Genomic DNA, 25557 nt, shown 5'->3' with positions numbered 1-25557 from the left:
AGTTTAAGTAACTTCCTTTCCATGCAGTCGAGCTTCTCCATCATCGCTGACGGCGCTGACCATGCTTCCGATCCGTACATCACGATGAAGCGAATTGCGGATGAGTAGACCCGCAGCTTGACTTCGTTGACAATAAGGGTCGGGTCGATCACAGGCACTTCGTTAGGGAATTAAATGCAGAAGTGGCCTTAGCGCATTTTTGCTAGCTGCCATCGTTTTTTAGCATACAGCCCAAAAAAACAGAACTCGTCCACAAGTTCATTTGATGTCTGTTCACTCTGATTCCTGCTGACGGTTTCGTAGAGACCCACATTTGCTTACGTCTATTAGGGCAGAGTTGTAAACCGTAGACTGCACCAAATTTTGAGACAAGGTCGATCATATGTTGCAACTCCGCACCGCTTGAAGCAAATAAACACTACATTGTTCTGGTACTCAAAGTCGACCAAGGGACGTCCAAATGGTGTAAGAATCATATCAATAGTTCACAGTTGAACTGTTTTTCGCATGTTGAACAGAAAAGGTCCCGCGACAGTCCTTTGACTTATCCTAATTTTAACTTCGAACGGTGAACCAAGTCGGGCTGATGTTCGAACCACCACTCAAGTCGTTTATTAGCAGGCTCCTACTTTCTCCAATACATCATCACACACTATCACCATCACTATAGTGTATGGTGTGTTCTGATGACGGGACGTCCTCTGAGGTGTGCTCCCTGCAATGCAGCAAAAGGCACGTGCAGATATCGTGGCAGTCCGGGAAGCTCGTTGGACTTTTCTCGACAGCGAGTTCAGCTTTACAAAACTTTGTAGCCGGAGATTTCATGTACACTAGACATAGACATTTGAGCTGTGAGACTATGGACTCTGACAGTATGCTAGACAAAAACAGCTTTTTGCAAAATTTTGTGTCATATAACAGTGCAAGTTATAGCTAGCAAATAAAAGCAAATATGCAAATAGTGCGTACGATCCCAAGGTGTATACTCAGATGTCGAGTTGCGTTCAATGAAAGAAGGACCACTACGTCCAGATAACCATAAGACTCGTGTACGTGATCCTGTGAAAGGACCTGAAGGTATAAGTACTATTCCTGAATCAAAGAATACTACTACCATATATAATAGAAAGATCTACAACATATGGAAAGGTTAGAATGTTAACTTACGTGAAAGGTGGAGATCGAAACAAAGGAGCAAGAAGAGAAAGAAGAACACTAAAAAAGGCAGAGTTGGAAGGAAGAGCGTGCCAGTGTCATGTCTTTGCTGGGTATGACATACAAAATACGAAAGATATGACATACGAAAGGTGTGTGGTCAGACTCTACCAGCACGATGACACGAGGGAAGGAGGGACTCTGTATGGAATTCTTTAAATGGCTCTACTTTCTTCATTTGTAACATTGTAACGTTTTCGACGGGAAATGAATGTGTGGTTAGAGCTGTTGTGGAGAGCACATGGGGATAGACCCAACTGGCTGCTGTCAGTTTCCATAATGTTATACGAATCTCTATAGAAATATGGGAAGGTAGGTAGGGGATATTCAACAATCACTGCTCTTTTTTTTAGTGGTTTGAAGGATGTGGCTAGGCATCTACAAGACTGAGGCAAGAAATTATATATTGGCGCGTCTACAAGATGCTGCTTGTGTTGTTTTTGCCCTCAGTTGTGTTGGATCTTCATTCACTTTTATTGACGAAACAACCTATTGGCTGGTGATTTGGATCGAGCACAAGATGATGACATTTTTCTCCGGTACACCGCATTCATCTTTCCGTATATCTCTACATTATGGTACAGTTTAGGGCAAATGTGGCCCAGTTGCTAAGAAGTTCCGCAGTGACCGCACGATCGATCGATGATTTAAAACCCCCTACTACCAACCAAGCCCTTCATCCTTCCCGTGCCCATAAATTAGTAGCAGACTCGTCTGAGACGATAGAAAACACTGACGTGCTATATCGACTGTCCCAAGCAAGTCATTCTATAGTCTAGACACGCGTTCGTAGACCTCAAACATTTCTGAATTGAAATGAAATGAACACGGTAGCACAACCCAAGTGGATCGAGGAAAGCCAGACACTTCATCCCTTATCCTTTATGGCAAAATTTAAAGATAGCATACTACTAAAATGACAATGTTGGAGTCTCTCATGAACAATGTAGGGTTCGAAGGGTAGATTATGAGTATGAGTAGTCGTAACGCGCTACTCTCGTGCATGCGCCGTCATTTTTACTTGAATACGCAGTGGCCGCTCAAATTCTCCAGCACTTTACCTCATTGTGAACGTAATACGATAAACCAGTACCTAAACCACGTTCTGGTCTGGTCAGATCGCCGGAGATGTAATGTAGACAGACAATCTTTTCTGGTCCGTCCACGACGATGGATCGTAAGAAAAGAAGTAGCGTTTTTCAAAGAAGACATTTTCTAGCCCTTTACGCAATGGATGATGTCACTTTCTGAGCGAGGTTTATACTTTACCTATGTGTTTGGTTAAACTAACTCAGTAATTCCGATAACTCTCACTTTGTATTCCTTCCTTTCTTTACGTTACTGTTCCCTAAACTTTGTTCCCCAATTTCATAGCCAAGGAAGGACTGTACGAGATAAACGGTGTCCTTAGAGAAAGCCGTCTGATAAAACAAACAAAAGGACAAATTCTGCGTATAACATTGAAGGCAAAATGAGGACTATACGTTCTCGTTAGTACAGAAGTGTGATCAAAGAGCAACGTTGTAGACGTTTCGTACCGGATCGCACTTGAAAAAGAAAGGTGGGTGAGTCAAAGTCCATTTGTTATTGTATCCACTCTAGTGCCGAATCTAGATTGCAGGACAAGTTCACACGGCTGATAGATCATTGACGACATCAGGTGGCTAGTGAACCTGTTAGTACACTGTATGCTCAAAGGAGAACGGATACCATTATTTTAAATTGACTTCCTTGAGCTGTAGCCACGGAGTGAGGGACGGGATTCGAAGTTCTCTCCTACGTCAGCGATCGAAGATTAGAGACGCCGCCGCGTTTGCCAAGGAAAGTAAAATAAGGTGGGCCGGACACGATGCGCTTAAACAACCGTTGGACCAGAGCCGTGAGCGACTGGGTTCCCCGCGATATTAAGCGCACTACAGGAAGACCGCCGACCCGATGGTCAGATTTCTTCACGAAGTCCTTGAAAGAAAAATATGATGCTCTTCGTGTCCCACGCGAAAAGAGGAACCACTGGGCTACTCTGGCACGCGATCGGGACAAATGGAAGAATTACTGGCGCCCGCTCGACCAGTTCGAAGATCAACGGGAGTCAAGGTGATCAAGGTGATCAAGGTGAGCTGTAGCCACGATTGGTATTGCGCGTCTTTATTAAACAACGGCTAACGTTTCGGCGTTATCACCTTTGTCAGAGCTTGGAAAAATCAAAGCCATTAGTGATTTATCCCCTCAAGCGCCTCATCATCCTATAGAAGGCATCCAAACGGTAGGCGAACTCATACCATTATATCCCATGAAGTAGGCAGTAGCTGATGTGTTGTTTATTGAGCAGGTCCCTTGAATGCGTTCTGTGGGTTGATGAAGCATCTGAGGGAATAAATCAATTACAGCTTTGACATTTCCAGCCTCTGGCGAAGGCGACAACGCTGAAACGTTAGCAGTTAATCTGTGCCTGTCTTGACCACGGCTCAAGCAAGTCAAAGAAAGCTATGTATTCAATGTTCCAAGACTCAAGGGCAGTCGGGCATAGGCAGTAAGTATCGCTCTTATTCGATTCTAAGATCCTCTCAGACTTACCAATAATCACTTCAACATCATCAACAATTTCGACAATTCAGTTGCAATCAGAATTGGATTAATTTCTTCACAAATCCCTATCAAATCCCGAGCAATGCTCATGGGATTTATAAGAAAGAGGGCTCTCAATGTTCTTATCCCTCATCCACCTTTCTTTCGGTCACTGAACATCACGTATATGAGACCAAGCGAGCGCAGAGCACAAGAGTCTACTTCAAAAATGTCCTAAGAAAAGAGCAGATGTTATTATTCGTGCTAGTTAAACTATCAACTGAGTCATGAAGTCAACAAAATCCTTGCTTACCCTTCAAAGAGGATTTCTATGCACGCTTCAATTGAGGTAAATCCTTGAGTTTTTCAATTTTCGCTGAATCATAAAGCAAATGAATCGTTAGCTAGATACTGTAGCGCGTGCACGAACAGCAGTGTTTCTGGTTCTGGTCTTCGCTCTTTTCGTCAAGTTAACCTCTTTGAATCGAATCGCTTTGGTTTAGCATTTGTTATAGACTTTGTCTTGATAACGCTACGCTGCCCATGTAACGCCACGAGGGTATGGGTTCATCACTCCGTCTTCTGCGATACGGTTCAACACCGTCCAATCAACAAAACTTTGGATCATCCCCAGGGCCGTTAACTGGTACCTAACTGGTCTGAGAGGAGAAATACGCTGACATAATAGATCGGTTGACCTCCGCAAAGCATTATTCAGGTCGTATACGCATACATAAAAAAAACCCCGGACGATTCTGAATTGAGATCAAACAAAAGGGAATAATGGCAGTCGAGCACGCTACCATTATTTCTAAAGTACTTTTGGTTTTTTTATACAGAATCCTAGTACCAAGGATTCGGAATGGGATGGTCAGCTGGCATTACTATCCTTACTTGCATACTTCAATGCCAGTAATAAATATGACCGTAGTTCTTTATTATCCGATAAAATACCGTATATGTGTCGAAAACGTATTGAGATAATGGATCATTTTGGGGGAATCTTGTGATATTATCAACTTAAACTGCTATTTTGCAGAGTTTTCCGCGCACCTAAACAAATGCAGCCATCCTCGAGAAAAAAAGAAAAGATAATCAGTCATGCACTAGTTACCAACCTTTGTGTGCCTTTCCTGTAAAAAAGTGGATTACACATGAAGCCTTGCTGCAATAGAAACACGAATTGTCCCATGACCTGGCAAAAGAATAAACGGTTCTCACACTTCTGCATCTAATTTTTTAGAGGAAATTTCTAAGGATTTAATTTTGGTGAGAGCTTAAGAACCTGAGGAGAATTCCTCGCTTGGTCTTTGTCCTAAGGTTATTTAACTCGCTGACGGCTTTCGAATTGTAATTCTATTTTCGCATTGTTTCCTTACTAGTACTACTGGTGAAGAGCACCCTGAGGAGCTTTTCAGGGTCTTACCAGCTTTTGTGGTCATAATTACGCAATTAACATCTTTCTTGGATCATACGTGGTGCAACTGTGAATATGTAGCGTATGCGATGCACCCGTATTCATCCACATTTCATTTCTTCATAGTAAGCCGAAGTTTTTCTTCAGGTTTCATGCTTCGGTCCTCCCTATCTAATAACGTCAAGATACTAAAGTAGGTTTCCTCTCGAGTACGATCACATTAAAGGCATCACTCCGGATGTTTAAGGGGTCGCATATTATGGAGAGAACGGTGATTCCGTCCATTTCTTCCTAATTGCCGTAAAAACGGTCCGGAAGATGCGGTGCGTGCTCCTGGCTGACGCGCTCCAATCGAACTTGTAGAAAATAGCCCGCTCGCTCGAAGCCGTATCTTCCGGGCCGTTTTTACGGTAATCAGGAAGAAGTGGACCGAGTCACGCTTCTCTCCATAATCTACGACTCTGTATAGGCATCACCCACCAGAAACTCGCACCACCCCAGATTCGTGGGGTGATGCATTTAAACAAGTGCAGGTATACAGTGCTCACTTATGTTACTAGTTCGAAGCAATGTTCAGAAATCACTGTTTGGAACTTGAGAGACTTCTGAAAGGTTTTACTGTGACTATGTCGTATCGGGATTTGAAAAAGAAAAAAAAAACCAGATGAGTCGACTTGTCATAGTAGACATATAGAATGCATAGAGTCGAAAAATTGATAAGAACCATTTTTTGAACTTGTTATGATCATAATTGTTTTAAAAGACATTAAAGCGATATGATTTGAAAAAAGCATGAAAAAAACAAAGGAGTTTTAGGGATTAAAATATACATACGACTACTCCCGTAAAGTGAATACAAAAGCGAAAGAAACGTAGAGAACGTAGATGATTTTATGATAGCAAAGTTGGTGAAGTGTTGTGTTTTAGGTCCCCCGCCACCAGCTCGCCCAGAGTCGCTGACGGATTCCTCAGGTCGAAATTAAGTTGGTCACTCAAACCCTGGTATTCGTTTATCCATGTACTGTAGCGTTTTGGATCTGGGGAAAAGGAACTCGTGTGAGGATTTCTTGCCTTCTGTAGAGCAGAAGAATGACCTGCCAGCCCAGCAATCCTTGTGTTTTGAAGGGCAAGTGTTGTTGTGTAAAACTTAGACGAAATTCTAGGTACCTCTGTTTGATCGTGTTTTTGCTCTATGGCACACCTGTAGGTTTTTCAATAAATAAGGAAATGAACAAATATTGAATAGTGGTCCCACTCAAAAGAAAACCATCAGAAAGTCTTTTGGAGATTTGAATTTCTCCCTTTCTTCCTGATCAGCTGATCATTTCCGCTTCCGACCACCTTGATTTTCAGATCACTGATACTACGACCTGTGCGTCCGAAATGAGCGTTTTCGCGCTGGTCGTCTCTAATTTTAGCACCGTCTCGTCTAGTTAAGGTGTGCTATAAATTCGGCGATGGTCAAGAAAAAATTCGACAGATCAATTTGCGGCATCGGCGATAGGTTTTCTTCCCGTACCTCTTTATCACCAAAATACTCCCAAGATTTCATTTTAATTTAAGATTTCATTTTAAATTATTTTCTCCGTGAAAGACACACTTCTTCACATTTTTCAGTGTGCGCTGTACAATATTATCTCTTTCTGTTTGTCTCTTACTGTGTAGAAACTGGTACACGAAAACATATGTACTGTGAATGTGCATGCGATTACGCACTCACACGTTGTTTTGTTTTTCTTTTTAGGATAACTGAACTGGTTTCTCAAGTTATAAGAGGATTATGTATGAGTATATATATTTGCTTGATGTTTAAATGACATGTTATCAGTTTTTTTTTGAATGATTTTCTGTTTACCTACACTATTACGCTTCAACTTACAGTGCCACAATACCCTGCATTTGGTTGAAAATCCAGAAAAAAAATGCCTAAACATTACTTGAAATATTGTCCAGAGAAATATTTTTATGTTCCTTGCGTTGGTCTTTGTTCCAATGGCCTACTCTAAATCAATTAACTGAGAAAAAAACACTAATGGATGAATAAAGTGCTTGTTTTGCGACTTGGGTCTACAATTTGCACCCATAAGTGATAGAGGACCTGGAAATTCTGGAATGTTCAATATTTCACTTGTTCTAGAGCTTCAAGAAATGTTTATTTACTGGAAATGTAAAGGAAACTCTGATGACCTTCACCTTTTATCTTTCTCTATGAGATTTCATATTTATGACAAATCACACCGTATCCTCGACTTTCAAAAATGAACTAAACTTTTGAATTGTTTTCCTAATGATGCCTTATAGAATCCATATTTTCACTAGGCGAACCGATTTTTCTTTACCGGCGCATCGAACTCCTACATCATTTTCTTTTGGGAGGAAAAAGCAAGGCAACAGAGATCCAAGAAGCCATCTTTTTTTCAAATCGTACTTACGTTTTTCGCTAAATCATATAGTTGAAAGCATTATTTTGTTGTTATTCTTGCTGCTTTGTTAGTTCTCAATAAGACTCCCTGATGGTGTCTTACAGAATCCATATTCTGACTAGGCAAACCGATTTTTCTTTTCCGGCGCATCGAACTCCTACATCATTTTCTTTTGGTAGGAAAACAAATTAAATTAGCTGCGAAAAATTTCATTATTTTATCAAACTGTTTCCAAAAATCACTGGATATTCGGAGGAAGTTGCGCATAGCAGCGCTATTGCTGTTTGTTTTATTATTTGATCTTGAAATTATCCATAGCCGATGATCTCGTCCGCTGTGCCCAATTTTCTGCCTTCTTTGGCCAGTAGTTCAAGCGCTGCCGAAACATTAGAGAATTCTGCATTTAGTCGCATAAAAACGTTTCTTATGACGTAAAAAAGCAGAAAAATGTTTTAAAGTAAAGGTCCATGATTATATCGAAGATTCGAGAACAGAAAAATTCGTTGTGGAAATTTTGCCGATCTTGTTTCCATGAATAAATTGGGCAAGTATGGCGAAGTCGAAGAGCTTTAATGTTTTTTCAACTGTAAAACAGCGACGGAGTTAGGTAAATGAGTGTCGCAACGCGCGAATCTCTACGGTAGATTCATCTAATACGGACACGCAACAACTGGGAGGAGCAAGTGATGAATCGCGGATTTTTTTTTACCGAGAAAAGCTGTTGATGTAAGTTCATGTCCTCAAATTCAATGAAAATTTCTTTTAACGTGTCACGGGTAGAAAATTCTATTTCCGCTTCTTTAAAAGTGCACTTGAATAGCGTTTCGTGCACATTGTTATTCTTTTACGTGGACAACTGTTCCTAAAAAGCTGAACGCTTATGTGTAGTTGTCCCAAGTAGCCGAACACCATTCGATTTTTATTTACACATCAAACAACGGTCGCAAAGACGAGAGACGAGCGCTTTCACCTATGTGTTCAACGTTGTTTATTGTATCCAATGCTGTACAGCACAACAACAACATCCTAGGCGGCGAGATGTGACGGTCTCGAAAAGGTGTCGAATATGGAAGGATGCGCCGCCGCACGGCCAGCGTCACTTAGCTGCAAATATTTGGTCGTTTGCTTTTTTTTTCTCGCTCGCCTGCTGTAATCAACGTTGCTGTTGACACGCGAGCACGAAAAGCAAATCATCGCTACGAAGGCAGCACGAAATGCTCACATCTTGCTCGGCGGATCCGTTAGATCCTGCTAAGTGCACTTAAGTTTTAGATGGCCGCTAAAGTACTCGAGGACAGGGTTTGACCTCTTGCTTTAGGAATACGGGCTTAGGATTTTTTTTCACCCATGATAGGAGGAGGAATATCTCATGTCGAAGATGGATCAGACCCTCCCTTTTGTAACCTTTTGACCAGTGTTGGTGTTATCATCCCCGTAGGCGGCAACCTCTTATATTTCCACGGGACGTATGACAACTTCAGCTAGGTTGTAATCAATAATTGTAGCAGATCTTGCAAGTAAGATTAAAGGCTTAAAAATTAATTTTGAAATCCAAGAAATTTAGGGTGTCTTGGAATTAATTTTAAGGTGGTCCCAAGTATTTGCGTCAATGTTCTATTACGTGAATGAGTTTATAGTCCTACTCTTAGGTGGTTGTACATACAAGTGCACATGTACATGCATAAACCACGTGAATAACACATGAAGGCGTACATGATATTGTGAGTCAATCCTGCCCTTATTTCTCAGCCAAGTTTGATGATATTGAGGGCTACCCATACAGTGCTTATTTATGTCCGCCTTGTGTCGAAGACTCGTCCAATTTTGTACACAAATAGGCAAACTCGTCCAAGCTTACCCGCATATCGGTAAACTCGTCCAACTTTGCCCGCAAGTCGGCAAACTCGTCCAACCATTTATTCACCCCTCCAACTTTAATCTTTTACATTAGCAAATCGTAACTATTTACTAAGGCTCAAATTTAATAGTTTAGATCTTAGTGTTCAAGGAAAAAATATTTAGTAGTGTTCAAGAGTACGAGCGTCCTTGCTCATTTCTTTCATACTTAACTATTTTCGTCTCCACCCTTCACTGGATTTAAGTGCTATGGTGATTATTTAAATAAGCAGCATATTTATTTTTTTTAGCATCATTTTGTATGTACATACTTGACTCATTTTTACTTGTTCTGTTCCTATTTCGCGTCTGCGCTCATCATCTGGTCGTTTTTCATCCTTTCCTCCTTGGAAAAAGAAGAAGAATTCAAATTTACCTCTTCAATCTTTTGCTTTGCTAAAGTACCTGCGAAGTGTAGTATGTACATACGGTCACTGGTTATCCTTTCATTTGTATTTTCACCTATTTAAGATGAAACTGACGGATGACTAGTAATGCGTGCATTTTTTCTTCTTTTTTTTTAAAGGATGAATGTTAGATGAACTCTGCAAGAAACTCTCATTGTCATTAGTTATTCGGCTCTTTTTTTTTTAGAGCGACACACTTTTCTCATAGTTTCTTCAAAGTTTTGACGTTTCTCTTCTACTCGTACACATTTCACTGTCAACAATTATTTCTTCAAAGCATATTTTCTGCGTAAAGTTCATCACGTTAGTTTTTCGGAAAGTTTTTCTTTTTTTTTTTTGAAACTAAGACAAACATAAACCTAATACTCGTCGTAGGTGCATGTTCACATCAATGAAACACCGATGTATTTGCGCACACACAATGGTGTAATTCGATCTATGTAAAGTCTACCATGTACAGAACATTGTTTTTTCTCGCTAGGAATAGGGTGGGATCCTCTCATCTGCTCCATTTAAGCTCAACATTGGACGGGGTTTATGCAGACCACATCATTGCACGGACCGTATCGCCGCGACATATTTGGTTGGGGTGGGGGGCACGCGTGTCTTGACACTTTCACCTAATCCCTAATCTCCTTTAGCACACCCGCACACCAACACGCCGCCGTCACTATGTGACCGCAGTAGTCGCACCACCACCACGTCCACGTATAGTAGGGTCAAAACGACATGAAGCAGGTATGCAATTGCGTACGCCGCTTCTCTCGACGCGCTTCGGTGGAGCGTAGCGGTTAGGAGCGTGGTGACACCGTTGCTGGCACCACCCATCGCTGCAGTTCGCGACGGTCCCATCTCGGTTCCAACTGCTGCCTCCAGCGCGCCGTTCCGAGCACGTACGCAAATGCACCGCAACTACACTCGTGATTCAAGTCGTTTTGATCCGACTATAAACGTATGTGTGTATGTGTGCATGGACCCCACGTCTTACATCATAGCCTCCGTTGTCCATGTTGTGCTGCTCAGCTCTCAGGTGACCTTCACATCGTCAGCACATTCGGCGAACATGTACGACGATGTTCTGTTGTTTTAACGAATTCGCGATTGTCAAGCGCTATTGTTCTATTGACGCTGTTGCCGCTGAATCCTTGTTGTCATCGGGGGAGCGACGATGTTGACCGCTGAGGTCACCTGGCACCGTTTGCTCAGCTCATCAGAGTACGAAGATCTCATCTGTTTAAGTTTATCTTGTTCTTTAGTCTTACGGAGCCTTTAAGAAGAAGTCGAAGTCCAATTCTGCAAAGTTCTCTCGTGTTACATTCATGATATTTTTGTCGTATTTGTGCGGTAAACATTGTATTGTAAACATTGTCAGACCAGAAAGGCGACCTCTTAAAGTACTAGTTCTCTATAAAGTTATTCACAAGACTACCGTCATCCAGTAGTACAAATATATATGTCCTTTTTCATTTCTACTGCATACGCACTCCACAGTGCGAGCATTAGGTCATATACTATGTATCGGACCTGAAGATTTAGATAAATAAATGTATCCATAGAATTTTTTCGCCCCGTAGATTTCGATTCGTTTCGATTTGGGACTTTTCGCTGCATAAAAATAGTCTAGCTGTTCCTTGAATTTATTTCGTTTGACTCAGCAGAAAATCCCAAAGATAGGAGTATAAGGATCAATCTATCGTGCCAGATCGAGATATCCATAGAAACTCTAATCAAGATATGTATAGAAATTAAAACGTACACATGTCCATAAAAGAATTTTGAGATTTTTGAGACAGAAAGGTTTGTTTTCTAATTTTTAGCGTTTGGATTATTTTAGACTTAAACCAAACTCTCCTTATAGCTTTGGTAAACACTGTAATGAAAGCCACTGAGTTGTTCATCGAAAACTGAGAACATCGATCCATCTTTCCCATCTTTTTTCCCATCTCAGCTACATTCTGCATTTAGACAAGTATTCTAGTGTCATAGAAATGTTTGAAGGAGACGAAAACATCTACACTTTGGATTTTCTACAAATTTAACTACAAATAGATAGAGGCTCTGTCTCTCTGTTGGAAAATTCGCCCCACCCATTTCTATCAGTCCCTATTTTCTGTGTATTTCGTTCTATGTCTTATATTGGGTGCTAACATTCGTATGAACGAATATATGTCTATATTTTTCTTTAAAAAATTGTAAAAAAATGAGTGAAGTCCCTTTCTTTTTTTCATCCCGAAGATAACAAATAAAAGAGCAGGATAGGAAAGGACGTTTGTCGCATTCCATTTATTCTCTGAGCTCAGAAGTACAGTTTATTCCATCGGGTCATCTAACTAACTCCACTCAATCCAGTATAAGTATGTTACCCTTTTCATTTCTATAGTATGCATATTTACATAGGTCCGCTGATGTTATAGCAAATATCAGCCGATGTATATATTTGTTTTTAGATTTTCTGCAAAAGTGGTACGTGTTGGCGTTGGTTCTTATTGCTTCAGCTGTTTCTCCGAATCTAGAGATCTTTCTCACTTTCTCTAACAGTAATTTCTTGGTGAATTTGCTCCATTTCCTAACAAATCCGTGCTGTTTCTTTGAAAAGTTTTACAGGAAAACGCGCTGGGAAATTTTGGCGAATACTTGAGAGGCAGCATATCACAGAACTGACGATCTTGGGATCTCACCGCGAAAAGATAGGATAGGGATGTAGGTGACGAATATGAGCATGATAACACTCAATTCTCGCTAGTAATCTGTAAAAAGCAACCTGAAACAGCTTTCGGTGAACCGATGTCCCCAACGATGCAACTTATTACGGGTAATAAAAGGTAGGCAATCTGCAATGACTCCACGACTGTGCCGGTTTGAGAGCTTCTACAGCTTAATTACAATAGTTGGATTTGCTGGCACCTTATCGCGTAACAAGTTGCATCCCAAGGTGATCGACGCAAACGGGGCTATTCCTTAGGACATTTTTTCGGATTTTAGAAAGAATTGAATGTGATCACATCCATAGCCATGTACTACATCCCTTCCACTATGCATTCTTCAGGAAATCTTAGGATTTTCAACTTCGTGATATGCTGCCTTTAAGAAACTTGTCAAATTTTGTGGTAAGTCAGTGTGAAGAGGTGGTTTTACCGTAAAAGTTGCGCCGTGAGGTCATCTTTTCTCTTTCACAGGTTTTATTTGTTCAACTTCCTAAAGTTAGGAAAAATTCCATTAATACTCCTAGAAACATTTCCCACCAGGCATTTCTATGCCCTGAACTTACTCTATTCATAGCTTGTGTTGTAGCTAACGTTCGGAATCCTAAGTGTAGACTTTGAGGGTAAAATGTAGTTGAGGGAGGGATTTAGGGGCGCCCTTATTTCTCGAAGTAAATAATTAAATCAATCAGTGCCCCAAGGCCTAAGCATTAGTCTTAGAAGATCTATGACATGAAAGTTAATGTTACTAAGAGAAAAAAGTAGGTTAGAGCATGAGTCCTCCCCTCCTCCTAACTGCATTTGCCTGACTTTGATAATTTGTGTTGCGAAAACTCCGGATGCGTTGCAGTCGAGTGAAAAACATCGGATCTCCGCATTTCGTTCCGTTCTCGAGCACCATGGTGCATCTTCGTTCCGGGACCCATCTCACTTGATGCTGCAAGGTCCCTCAGTACTACAGTATTCTACTGAGCTATGTTTTTGTTTACAGTTGTGATTACAACTTTGTGTGCATTCCAATCCACCGTTCATCGGAGTATACGAATTGTAGTGTAGATCCTATCAAGGATATAAAAGCAAGTTTTCGCCTTCGAAAGCTAACATTTTTTCCTTCACACATTTTGTTTCCATTTCGGAGACGAAAACATCTTTTATGTTCCGATCACCGCGAAAAGCACATGTCTGTCCTTGGAATCGTCGTTTGGCTGAAAACACCTCCTTGAAAAGCGGAAAATTATTGTTATGTGTTCCACACTTCTATTCTTCAGATAATCGAATTCGAATTCTAGACTTCGAACGAATTTCCGATTATAATTATTTTCATTAAATTGTTAATGTATTTTAAAATCATAATTGATGAATAGAGCTGCCAGAATGTTCTTTCAAAGGCATCACCCCACGAGACTGAGGTGGTACGGATTTCAGGTGGAGTGTTCATATACCTTTATTATCCACATGGCTTCGAGAGTTCGGGGGAGCTATCTTCTACAACGAGTTCGATTGGAGCGCGCCAGCCGTGTGCGACGCCGCATCTTCCGGTCCGTTTTTAACGGCAGTTAGGAAGAAATAGACGGATTCACCCCCCTCTCCATAATCTACTATCCCTTATACGAAAACTCCACCTGAAATCTGCACCACTTCAGATTCGTGGGGTGATGCCTTTAATGACAACAAACTGGAATCTGCTCCGATACGCTAAGATCAGGCTAAGGTTAAACTATCACAGACCACTCTACTTTTCACTTTGCCATTGTCAAAGGTCACGACATGATAAGTAATATCGCAAACATTTATTCTACTTATTATTCTTGTATATTTGCAATGTCCACAGTACTACATGTATCTTTGCCTTGAACTTCCTATCGTCGTTTTTCTGATATACCGTGTTTGCCGAGTTCACACGGTAGAAGGGCCACAAAGGCAGCGGCTTACTTCAGGTTTTTTCTTCTTCTGCGTTTATATGGAAGTGAAATTCCAAGAATTTGTTATCTACGTTACTAGACGTCAGAGAATCTGGGATAGAGGAATTCATTCTCATTTTTAAAGATTCCGAGTATTCCTGTTTTTTTTCCGCAGTGGATAGCAGCAAAGCAATTGCTGTGTGTGTGTGTGAAAACGCTGGAAACTCCTACAGATAACGTTTTGAAAAATGAGCTTCTGGGGGTTTTCATGATATTTCACTTAAAAGCATCACCCCACGAATCTGAGGTGATGCAGATTTCAGGTGGAGTATTCGTATACAGGATGGGAGCCTACGGAGAGGGAGGTGATTCCGTCCATTTCTTCCTAATTGCCGTAAAAAACGGCCCAAAAGATGCGACTTCATTCGTTTTGGCGCACCATTTTGTACAAGAGGTTCGATTGGAGCGCGCCAGTCTTGTGCGGCGCCGCATCTTCCGGGCCGTTTTTTACGGCAATTAGCAAGAAATGGACGGAATCACCTCCCTCTCCGTAGGCTCCCATCCGTTATACGAATACTCCACCTGAAATCTGCACCACCTCAGATTCGTGGGGTGATGCCTTTAAATGGTTGTAGTTAACGTATTAGGGCGGTCCAGAATATGTCAAAATCCAAAAATTTAGATTTTAAAATGAAACTATAACTTTAACATTTTCTCAACGTTGTTCTAGTAAGCGTGTTCTTTTTCTGCCCATGCGAACACAAAGAACGATGTATGATCATGATGCTAGCGAGGTCAGGTCGGGGATCTCTGGTCATTTATCTTTGCTTCATCCTTTCATTCTTTCCTAATAGCTCTTTCCTTCATCCCTCTATCCTAACCACAAAGATTAAATCCTTCTTTTTTCTGGGAACTTCTTCCGAGTGAGTTTGTCCAGGAATTTGTGTCCTGGGCTTTTTTTTCCCGAGTCCACGTTCACCAATTCTACTATCCCTATCACAACAAGAACACAATTCGAAAAGAAGACAAATGTGGAGGAAAACTATTGAAAAAAAATGTGTCTGTACGTTTGCAACTTTGTTGTTTCTTCCTCATCCGGAACTTTCACAGTCTCAGTTTGATGAAGAATTTGTGTTCTGCGTTCTTTTTGACTCTACGCTGACTAATTCAACTTTCAACGTCAAAACCATCTCTTTTCCATCTTTATTTCTCCTAACAAAGAAATTTATCTGACTCAAGTGGAACACTAACAAGTAGACTTCCAAATACCATTATAGTGTTCATTGGTTTAGTCATAATGCCTGTTCTTCCAGAAAATGTTAGTGTTTGCAGCGAAATTCTTATGAAAGATTGGGGAAAAAACGACAGCGTCTGGAATTGTATTGTGGTTTCTACTCGAGGTACTATAGTATAAAGGTGACCTCCGCTTGGATGTTCGTCGATTTTTACCCCCGGGCCCACTCAGAGACTGTCGATAGCGGCGAATAATTTCTGTTTTTTTCTCTAACCTCTGTTTTCTGTGACTACTGATCCACGGATTATTATCACGTCCCATTACGAGGCTGGGACCCGCGCGTTCAGAGAAGACGGGCCATCTATGTAAGTAAATATGTATCATGTGCTACGGAAAGAGTATTTGCCAAGTATTTGTCAAAATAAAAACCACCACGTCTAACCATTTATTTCTAAGGCGATTCCCGAAAGTTCGTCCCTTGAATTCGTGCCAAATGTGTTTGGATAGCATTCTAAATTTTCCAATCCTATAAGTCGGTTGAATGGTAGCAGAGAAGGACTCAACACCTGGAGTCAGGCAAGAGTTTGATAAATGGGGATTTTTTTCTTCCGGTTCTCTATGGATTTTCTGTTTGCCTCGTGGAGGTGGTGCCGCTTTCTCTGAGACCATCATTCCCATTATGTAGAACTCCTCTCTCTCTCTCTTATCGGTCCTCCTCTTTTCTCTTTATTCTCATCCCTCATCGCGTATTTATCTTCTTCTAGGAGGATTTCTATGTTTCATATGCTTGAGCCTTGGAAATTTCTTTACCTCCTCCTTTGAATCCTACAGTAATCAGTAGTTTAGATGATGTTTGTTTCTGTGAAAATACTCCAAGAGAAGTGTACAGTGTAGATTAAAAGAATGAAACAACTAAAGACTCTAGAATGCTTGCACAAGTTTTACGAATAGGAAAATGTTCCTAAGTGTCATACTGTAATTGCTGAAATCACACAAACAGCAGATTAACCGTACTTCAACTCCACTACAAGAGTTTTCAGAATCTCTGGTAGATGAATTTTTGTCGTTACCTCGAACATAGATGAAATATTCAATGGAATATTTCTATATTCTCTAATAAGATATTTCTATATTTTCCAATAGGATACTAATAGTTTCATTTTAGGATTTTTCTCGAAAATCACACAATGACACATATATGTAACTTGTATAGTATACTTTTGGTATACCCAGTAATATCCAAAAGTCTTCGAAAAACTTTTTTTTAACTGCAGAAGCTTGATTACAATTTCTAGTCCTTGACCTTTTAAAGGCATCAGTCCACGAATCTGAGGTGGTACGGATTTCAGGTTACAGTATTGGTATACGGGATGGGAGACTACGGAGAGGGGGGTCATTCCGTCCATTTCTTCCTAATTAAAAAACGGCCCGGAAGATACGGTTTCAGGCGTTCTGGCGCACTATTTTCTACAAGGAGTTCGACTGGAGCGCGCCAGCCTCGTGCGGCGCCGCATCTTCCGGGCCGTTTTTTACGGCAATTAGGAAGAAATGGACGGAATCACTCCCCTCTCCATAGTTTCCCATCCCGTATACGAATACTCCACCTGAAATCTGTACCACCTCAGATTCATGGGATGATGCCTTTAAGAGCCACGCCTCCACCGTATCTTGCTTATTCCGGGGAAAATTTCTACGACTCTAAACGAATATGTTCTCGAAACGTCTTCGGATGCCAGGAATTTGATATGGACCTGGTAAGATAGAGCACCTGTTGCTTTTCATTTTATGCAGTTCTTCTATTTCCAAGTTCACTGCTTCTTTATCTACGTCATTTCTTATCAGTGCTTCCATGGATATCCCATCTATATGTATGTGTATCTATTTTTGTGGTGTAAATGGTATGAAATTTGTTTCCAAGGCTAGTTATAAAGTAATTCCCCTTCTGCACCTTCTGCACTGAGTTTCTGGAAAGTGTCATGCACTTTTCACGATAACTGGACAGCAAGGATGAAACTGCTTGCGGTGTCATTGCAACTGCGGAATATATGAAATGATTTCTTCAGTTATAGATGAGAAAATGATTGTATTGTGCACCGATCTATCCGTTGGCTGCGTTCCATCACGTGGCCGCGACGCGTATGAGCTGCAGCGGACGCGTCGCGGTCCTCGAACACTTCTGCCTAATAAATGCATATGGGGAGAATAAGCGAAAGAACAATTATTTTCTCATCATTCTCCAGTTAATTTTACGCCTCTCTTTCATCCGTGTTGATATTTTTTGATTCGATATGGTACTTCCATTTCTCATATGTGGATGGATAGATGAGGTTTTGTTCGGAATTCCATGAAAACTCAAATTAAATTCAGTCTTTTCCTCTTAAGATGCTGCTCGCTGTCTTACTGTTGCCGTTGGTGAGCGCCGATCTCATTCCAAGGGAACTTTTATTCTCTGATCCAAAATATTCATCGATCTCATTGAGTCCAAATGGAAGGTAGGATAGCTGTCCTTCTTGAACTCCTCGCAGTAACTGTCTAATTTTTAATTTTAAAGATTTTTCGCCTACATTGCTCCTGATGAGAACAAAGTGAAAAATGTGTTCGTAAAATGTACCTCTTGTAAAAGTACGCGGCAAGTGACTTTTGAAGAAAGCAGTGATGTGCTTGGTAAGGTTTTACATCTTTGGAAAGATGGGATGACTGGCGCTGAGATCAACACTGACTTCAGGATACTCGTGGACTGGTGTCCACGACGTGATTCTCTGCACTCAGGATCGGAATGGTGATGAGAACACGATGCTTTTCAAGAAAAACATCTCAGAGGTCTGTTTCATTTTTTTTTCTTTTTTGAAATTTTTGTACAAGTGCATACCATCCAGTGACTGTTGTTACTGGGATAATTTAAAGCATATGCAATGTTTTTAAGGGCTTATTGCTTTTAGGCTGATCTCGCATTGGATCGAAATAAACGTACCGTAATTTCTAATCGACCTGGAGTGAAAGCGATCGTTATGGGCAACAACCATAAAGATTCACGGATTCTTATAGGACTCAACGATGAGAATCCAGTGTGAGCTACTTTTCGGCTTCGCATAACTTCATGGATACAATAACGCAGACATGGAAGAGCGCCTTTCAGTACCGGCATCAAATGAAAAGCATTAAGCAGGAGCAGAAGGGTTAAGGGAAATGAAAATTCTACAAAAATTTTCCTGGTTCAGGTTTTGAAGCGCTGATTTTTTAGATGAATGGGTGAATTTACTTGTTTCAAAAATCTTTCTGGACTTATTTTTATCCTTACTGTGTTTTGCTCTGAGGACATGGTTTAGTCTGTATCATTTCCTTGGGTTATGTAGTAAATAACCTTCTTAGAATTAAAAAGGCACATCTATCAGTGAAGTTTTCTTGCAATTTTGCCGGAATGACCCAATTTTCATCTAGTTATTCATCGAAGTAATCCTAACACACTACGATTAACAAATAAAACTTTACAGTGTTTACAGTAACTTTTTTCATCGTTTCACACACATAATTCTGTTGAGTTCAGGTACCACAACATCTACATTTTCGATTTGTTGACCGACACAATGACACCACATTTGAAGAACAGCCGATTCCCAGTTTTTGTGGTCGATAACGATTTGAATGTTCGTTTGGCGGCCGAAGAACAACCTGACGGTTCATTGATGTACTACAGGTGATTTTTTTTCTAGGATATTTGCTTGAAATTGTTTTATGAAAGGACTTTAATCGCTGCAAATTTTGAAGTATGTCGTGAGATGAGAAGTTTTGCTAAGGGATTCGATCGTTGTAACAGGAAATCTTGTGAACACATATTTACACACGGACGCAATAGGCTTTGTGCATCTTATTGTACGGTACTTAGCGCAAGAAGTTAAGCGTGACCTGTCAAATAGTTCCGTGAAATTTTTGAAAACAAGGAAAAGTGGCAGCGTTGTGAAATTTATTGTATTCCAGATTATGTAATGGATTAAATAATATTTTAAAAATATAGTGTAGATTAAAATTGTACAACGCCTCGAACTAACGAGCTTCTTTGATTTTTCTCGTCTCGTCGCAGCCTTTGTCCTGTTTTCAGCGAATATTTATGGGGAGTTTTTTTTTTCGTAGAAAAAGACGAAACAGAAAAAAATTGAAGCTTTTAAAGTTTGTGGCTTTCTTTAGTGCCAATGAGTCTTTAAACTTTTTGAGGATTAAAGATATCCTTTTCCTAACTTTTCTATAAGGTAAATGATCAATTTCAACTATCTTCACATATTAAATCAACAGTCAAAAAATGGATGGATGAACATGAATTATGTTGATTTCTCACCCATTTTATTTAACCCACTCAATTTTGAGAAATTTTCGCGGTATTTACAATCTTGCGTATCCGCCTAGCATGAAATCCTGCTTCAAGGGCAGAATATCAAGGAAATGACGTGATATGGGACCCTGGAGGAAATGTAGGGTTGTATATTACGAAAGTGAGCGTTGAACTTCTCAATTTTGCCTTGTTGTTCTGAAAAACGTCGTGAAAGACTACGTGCTTTCCTACGAAATCAGTTGCAGCGCTCCGCCGTTCGCGTCGCGTCCACGAGCGAGCGGTCGTAGATTAGTGGGGTGGTGGAGAGAAAGGACGAATTCATGCTTTCCTTTCTCTATCTGTTTGGGATTCACCATGAAAAGGATCTAGTAAATATAAACACTTTCATTATGCTTCAGAGAAGAATTTCAGGCTCTCCGCCAAAGCTCAGGCACCTCTTTCATCGGACCCATCCTTATGGGAGCAGTACCTACTAGTACAACCGGATGATAGAGCTATCACTATGTGAGCTACCTTTCTAATAAGTACTATATGTCCTAATAATTAAAAAAACGTTGTTAAGGCCCGTTTCATTCGATAAAAGCAATCAATACATGTACTGGCTGTGGGGTGATGATAACATTGATCTTGGTACGTTCAATGTCGCTGACTTTGTTGATTCTTTTTTATTTACTTATTTATGTGTATATTTGCAAAACTCGTGCATTTATACTGGTCATCCGATTCAGGAACCCTGGTTCTGTTCAAATTTGATGACCCTGAGCACAAAGAAGTTCTATATACCGCGACTCGCGCACAGATTGGAAGCATTTTGATTCATCCTACAGATAAGACGGTGTTGGCCGTTACAGAGGTCAGATATTGTTGTTTTCCTTTACCTTTTTTTAGCTGTAGATCAAAAGCCTGATATCTGTATCCTTTATGTCAATAAGTGAATTAAAATTGTGTAAACTTAAAAGATTTTAGCTTCATACCATTTCTAACATTCGTTAATTCGAGTGCCAATTCAACCATTCAACCTGTTCAGATCTACCACAAACCAGAATTATTCGTTGCAAACGGTACTGTAATGGATGACTTACAATATCTCGTAAATTTGCGACCGCATGGATCATTGCAAATTTTGTCGCTGAGTTTAGGTTTGTTCAGGTGAACACAAATTTTATTCTGGATTCTTCTGAGTATTTAGTTTCCAGATATGACAACATGGTTGGTGACATATTTGTCGTCTGATAAGCCTTATGAAGTGTTCCTATACAGGAGCTGGGTGAAAACTGTAGGTTTTTTTTAATTGGTGCAAAATTTTTGCAATTAAATTTGTAGGAGTGCATAAATATTTGAAATGGAATTCCCATAAACATCACAAGAAAGAACTACTGGATAGGGTTTTTTTCATCCGCCTCAAAATTCGAATGATGAGTAGTTACCAATTTAAATTATTATCATCTATTTCATTATTCATTCTTTTTATTTATTCCTTTTTTGAAGTCTAATATTCGCTGAAGTATCCACTCATTAAGTGTTGTTGCCAATTTCATTGATCTTCTTTGGTCTGCTTTGTCTCTGTCATGTGACGCGACCCTACCAATCGATATTATTACTTCCATACGAATTTGATAAAAAATTTAAAGTTTTTGTAGTATCATGTAACATTTATCAAAAGCTTCCCTGGCGAGGAGCTTCACTTTTCCTACGTCCTAAATAGAGATAGTAGAAACAGATAAGTGGAGGTGGTTTACTTCGCAGCACTTTTCTGCTAAGAAACGGAGTGACTACGTAAAACTTGATTATTTCAATTTGATTACATAAAACTTGTTTAAGAATGCTTCTCAGAAATACTTCTTTGGTTTTTTTTGGACAAAAATTTGGCTATCCCTTAGCGATAGTAACTACGATATTTTGAAAAAAAAATTGAAAAATTGTTATATTTAGACATTAAACTTTTCACTCCACTGCAAAATTTCAGGCAGAGTTCCTTTTCAACGTTCGGCCGGAACTGGAGCAGTACAAGCTTAATAAGCAGGTCGGATTCGACTTCAAAACTAGGGATGATATGGTTCTCCAAGCATATATCAGTTTGCCACCGGAGGTGAGGATTCTCCAGAAAAGAATCATCTTGAAAAGAATGCGGAAAAAGTTTCTTTTCCAGGCACCGCTTCGATCACCGAAAGATGTACCGGAAGCTGATCAGGGTTACGCTAAACTTGGAATGTTGCCGGTTGAACCGCAGAAGATGATAGTTCTCGTTCATGGTGGACCAAAGGCTAGAGATGATTATGGATTTTCAGCTACGAACGCATGGCTTACCAGTAGAGGCTACGCAGTGCTGCAGGTGCAGTGTAAAGCAAAAATTTCATTAACTCTAAAATATTTCCAATATCTTCTTTAAAATCAAATAAAGTTTGCATTTAGGTGAATTTCCGAGGCAGTGTGGGATTCGGGAAGCGCCTCACAAATGCGGGTGACGGTGAATGGGGCAGAAAAATGCACTTTGACATTCTTGATTCCGTCGAATTTGCAGTCGCGAAGGGAATAGCAAACAGGTCGGAGGTTGCAATTATGGGTAAGTGACTCTTTAACTCTACACCTTTGAAAAATTTCTGGAATTTACGATAATTATCACTGCAGGCGGAAGTTACGGTGGTTACGAGACCTTGGCAGCCCTCACGTTTACTCCGGACGAGTTTGCCTGTGGTGTGGATATTGTTGGGCCCTCGAACCTAGTCTCACTGATACAAGCAGTGCCACCATATTGGAGAGGCTTCTACAAGGATCTCGTCCGAATGATGGGAGCCGACATTGATACGTGAGCAAGCTTCTCTATTTCCACAAATCCTAAGACAGCGAGTTACGTCAACATTAGAAATTTCTTTTAAAAAAATATCTTTTCATAGTTTTTTCATGGGCGACGTCGACAACTCTTTTGTATAAGATGGGGCGAGGAGTGTAGAGTATTGTTCGTAAAAGTTCACGTATGTCGCATTTGAACGTAAAAGTGGAAAGGACCTACTAAGGGAGGCTTGGTTGTGGGCGGAACTTGCTAGACAGTACCCAATAAAGGAAAGCCGACACCGCCCCTTCTTCGTAGTCCGAAACGGATACATACTAGAGAAGGGACCTTGGCCTCATGCGAAATCATTGTTCATGACGATTTTTTTTTGCCAATTGCACTTTCTCGTGTAAACTCGTCCCACTCGAGCTTGCGCGCAAACGTCAGAGGGAAAGATAGCCAAGTTTTGTTCTCGGTGTTTTTTTTTTGTGAGAAATGAAAAAAAAACTGTCAAATCAAGCAATTGACTGAAATAGTTGGGGAACGTAACGTGTTTCAGAGACGAAGGCCGCCAATCTTTGACTGCTCGCTCTCCACTCTTCTTTGCCGAACGTGTTACAAAACCGTTGATGATTTTACAAGGAGCTAACGACCCTAGAGTGAAACAGCAAGAATCAGGTTAGTGTCTTAAATCTGCTAAGAAAATTCGAGATGATTTGAAAAATTTTTGAATTTATTTTCAGATCAATTCGTAGCTGCATTACGGAAGAAAAACATCCCCGTGTCCTATATCCTTTATCCTGATGAAGGTCACGGTTTTAGAAAGGTGGTTCTGCTTTAATTTGTGTATCTTTGACGAAGAATTTTCTTTTCTAGTGGGACCTAGCTACACTCCAACTCATTAAAGATGTTGTTACAGGCAAACAATCGATTGGCTCAATGTGGATTTATCGAAAAATTCTTGCATTCATGCCTTGGAGGGGAATACGAACCATTTGAACAAGGGCAATACAACTCCTCTGCAATCGTAAGTTTTTCATTTATCGATATTTTTAGACATAGAAAAGACGGAAATTTTTTGCTGTCAATTTAGATTAAAAAAAGAAATAAATTAAAATTTAAATTTAAAAGATTAAAAAGCAGAAATAAAAGCAAATTTTCTGGACTAATCCCATAGTACCTTTTTCTCTTACATAAAAGGTTCCCTCCATTATGGTGGATATAAAAGATAGGTGAACCTTCCGGACATTGGCGTGAAAATCATGGATGAAAAGAAATTTGTGGGAGTCAAAAATCGCTGCTTAAATCTTAGAAGATATGGAATGGGTGCTGAAACACAGCGATCATCAAACTGACATGAAAGCGAAAAGTTTAGGGCCAAGCCGGTGATCGAAACCGGGACCTCTCGCACCCAAAGCGAGAATCATACCACTAGACCACTTGGCCGTGATTTGGCGGCGTGTGGCAGCCGTAGACCCATATGGATTTGGAAATCGCAGACAAAAGACAGATTTATAAACTTAAAGTACCTAGTGGTTGAGCTCTCAAGGGTCTCGGAATAAACAAAAGAGGAGACTTTAATGCACCTCGCTTCCTCCTCATGCAATCGATGATTTCAGAAGCGCAAATTCGGCGATAATAGAATATTGATCAGCTAGAAGTGAGAGAGATAGAAAATGAGTGAGGAAAATTCGATACCAGAGCTAGAGATTTCCCATATCCTGAAGTAGTTTTCCCTGGATTAAATTATTTCTGGAAATTTCACTCAGTATGTCCGTATGAATATATAATATAAAAGTTTGTTTGCACCTAAGGTATTTCATACGGACAATGAACAAAGAAGGACATTAATATCATCAGTATTTTCTGCTGGCTGTGTTTAAACTTCGCGACCTTAAGAAAAAACTTCCGAAAACTCCCTTCTTTGGTTTCCTTTTCTCAACGACTTTCTCCTAAAAACCTTTTTGTCCCGCCGAATGTCGCGTGTCACGTATTTGTAATCTTTCAGATGAAATCAGACGGATTCCCCACCACTATCGAATCAAGGCCACCGACACCACCACCGTATCCGACGCTGGCTCCTCAACTATTCTATCGTCCAATTTTGCCACGTTTTGCAGCTCGGGCGTTGCCTCTTCCCACTGATTTTCCTCCTTCTCCTACCGTACTCCTAAGAGGTCTTCCATTTAATCATAGGTGATTCGGGTCTAGTCATATTTAATATATGTGATCTGGAACTTCTCTATTGAGGATTTAATATAATTGGGTTTGTGCAATCAGTTTATCTGAACACTTTCATCACTTACAGAATGTTCAGAGTTACATTGTATGCACTTACGTGCATTTATGTGTTCCTTCAAAGAAGCTTTAATCCTACATATAGTAGCTTTACTGATACCGTATTTCAGATAACAAGTCGTAAATGTAAATATGAAATATGTTGTCTGAGCTGTTATTTATATCTACCATATCAACGATGCGTTACTGTAGTTTTAAGTCTCGTTAAAACTCTGTTTTGTTACGGTATAGACGTTAAAGAACTTCTAAACGTTAATGCGTTGATCCATTGCTTTACAGTGCAGATCAGTGAGTTTCTTGAGATGCATGCTTTCAATTTCTTCTTTTTTTCCCCTGAAAATTACGAGATGAAAGAGAAGAGAGGCTTAATTGTCGTACCTTAAATGCTCAAACGGCTGCAGTTTT

At 40.2% G+C, this 25557-nt stretch overlaps 2 protein-coding genes across 3 annotated transcripts; both read left to right on the top strand.

Annotated features, from left to right (window-relative positions):
• Positions 1-3064: 3064 nt before the first annotated feature.
• On the top strand, positions 3065-3313 carry RB195_011656 (uncharacterized protein; the record flags this gene model as incomplete). The annotated part of the gene is made up of 1 exon (XM_064193178.1): positions 3065-3313. One exon carries the CDS (start codon positions 3065-3067, stop codon positions 3311-3313), a length of 249 nt encoding a protein of 82 aa, XP_064050761.1.
• Positions 3314-15278: 11965 nt separating this feature from the next.
• RB195_011655 (uncharacterized protein) lies at positions 15279-25054 on the top strand (the record flags this gene model as incomplete). Of its 2 annotated transcripts, XM_064193177.1 has the most annotated exons (20): positions 15279-15320; positions 16268-16336; positions 18143-18252; positions 18312-18424; positions 18486-18580; positions 18700-18827; positions 19305-19454; positions 20496-20588; positions 20647-20714; positions 20813-20937; positions 21112-21223; positions 21281-21360; positions 22051-22173; positions 22234-22416; positions 22497-22647; positions 22713-22890; positions 23414-23532; positions 23598-23680; positions 23774-23881; positions 24863-25054. In XM_064193177.1, 20 exons carry the CDS (start codon positions 15279-15281, stop codon positions 25052-25054), a joined length of 2322 nt encoding a protein of 773 aa, XP_064050760.1. The 2 variants fall into 2 exon arrangements, with proteins under 2 accessions (XP_064050760.1, XP_013298187.2); XM_013442733.2 differs by lacking the exons at positions 15279-15320; positions 16268-16336.
• Between the last annotated feature and the right edge of the window lie 503 nt (positions 25055-25557).

This window comes from Necator americanus, chromosome III (genome assembly GCF_031761385.1).
Source record: "Necator americanus strain Aroian chromosome III, whole genome shotgun sequence".
In the NCBI taxonomy this organism is placed as follows: Eukaryota; Metazoa; Nematoda; class Chromadorea; order Rhabditida; family Ancylostomatidae; genus Necator; species Necator americanus.
This window is presented reverse-complemented; position numbering and strand designations above follow the sequence as displayed.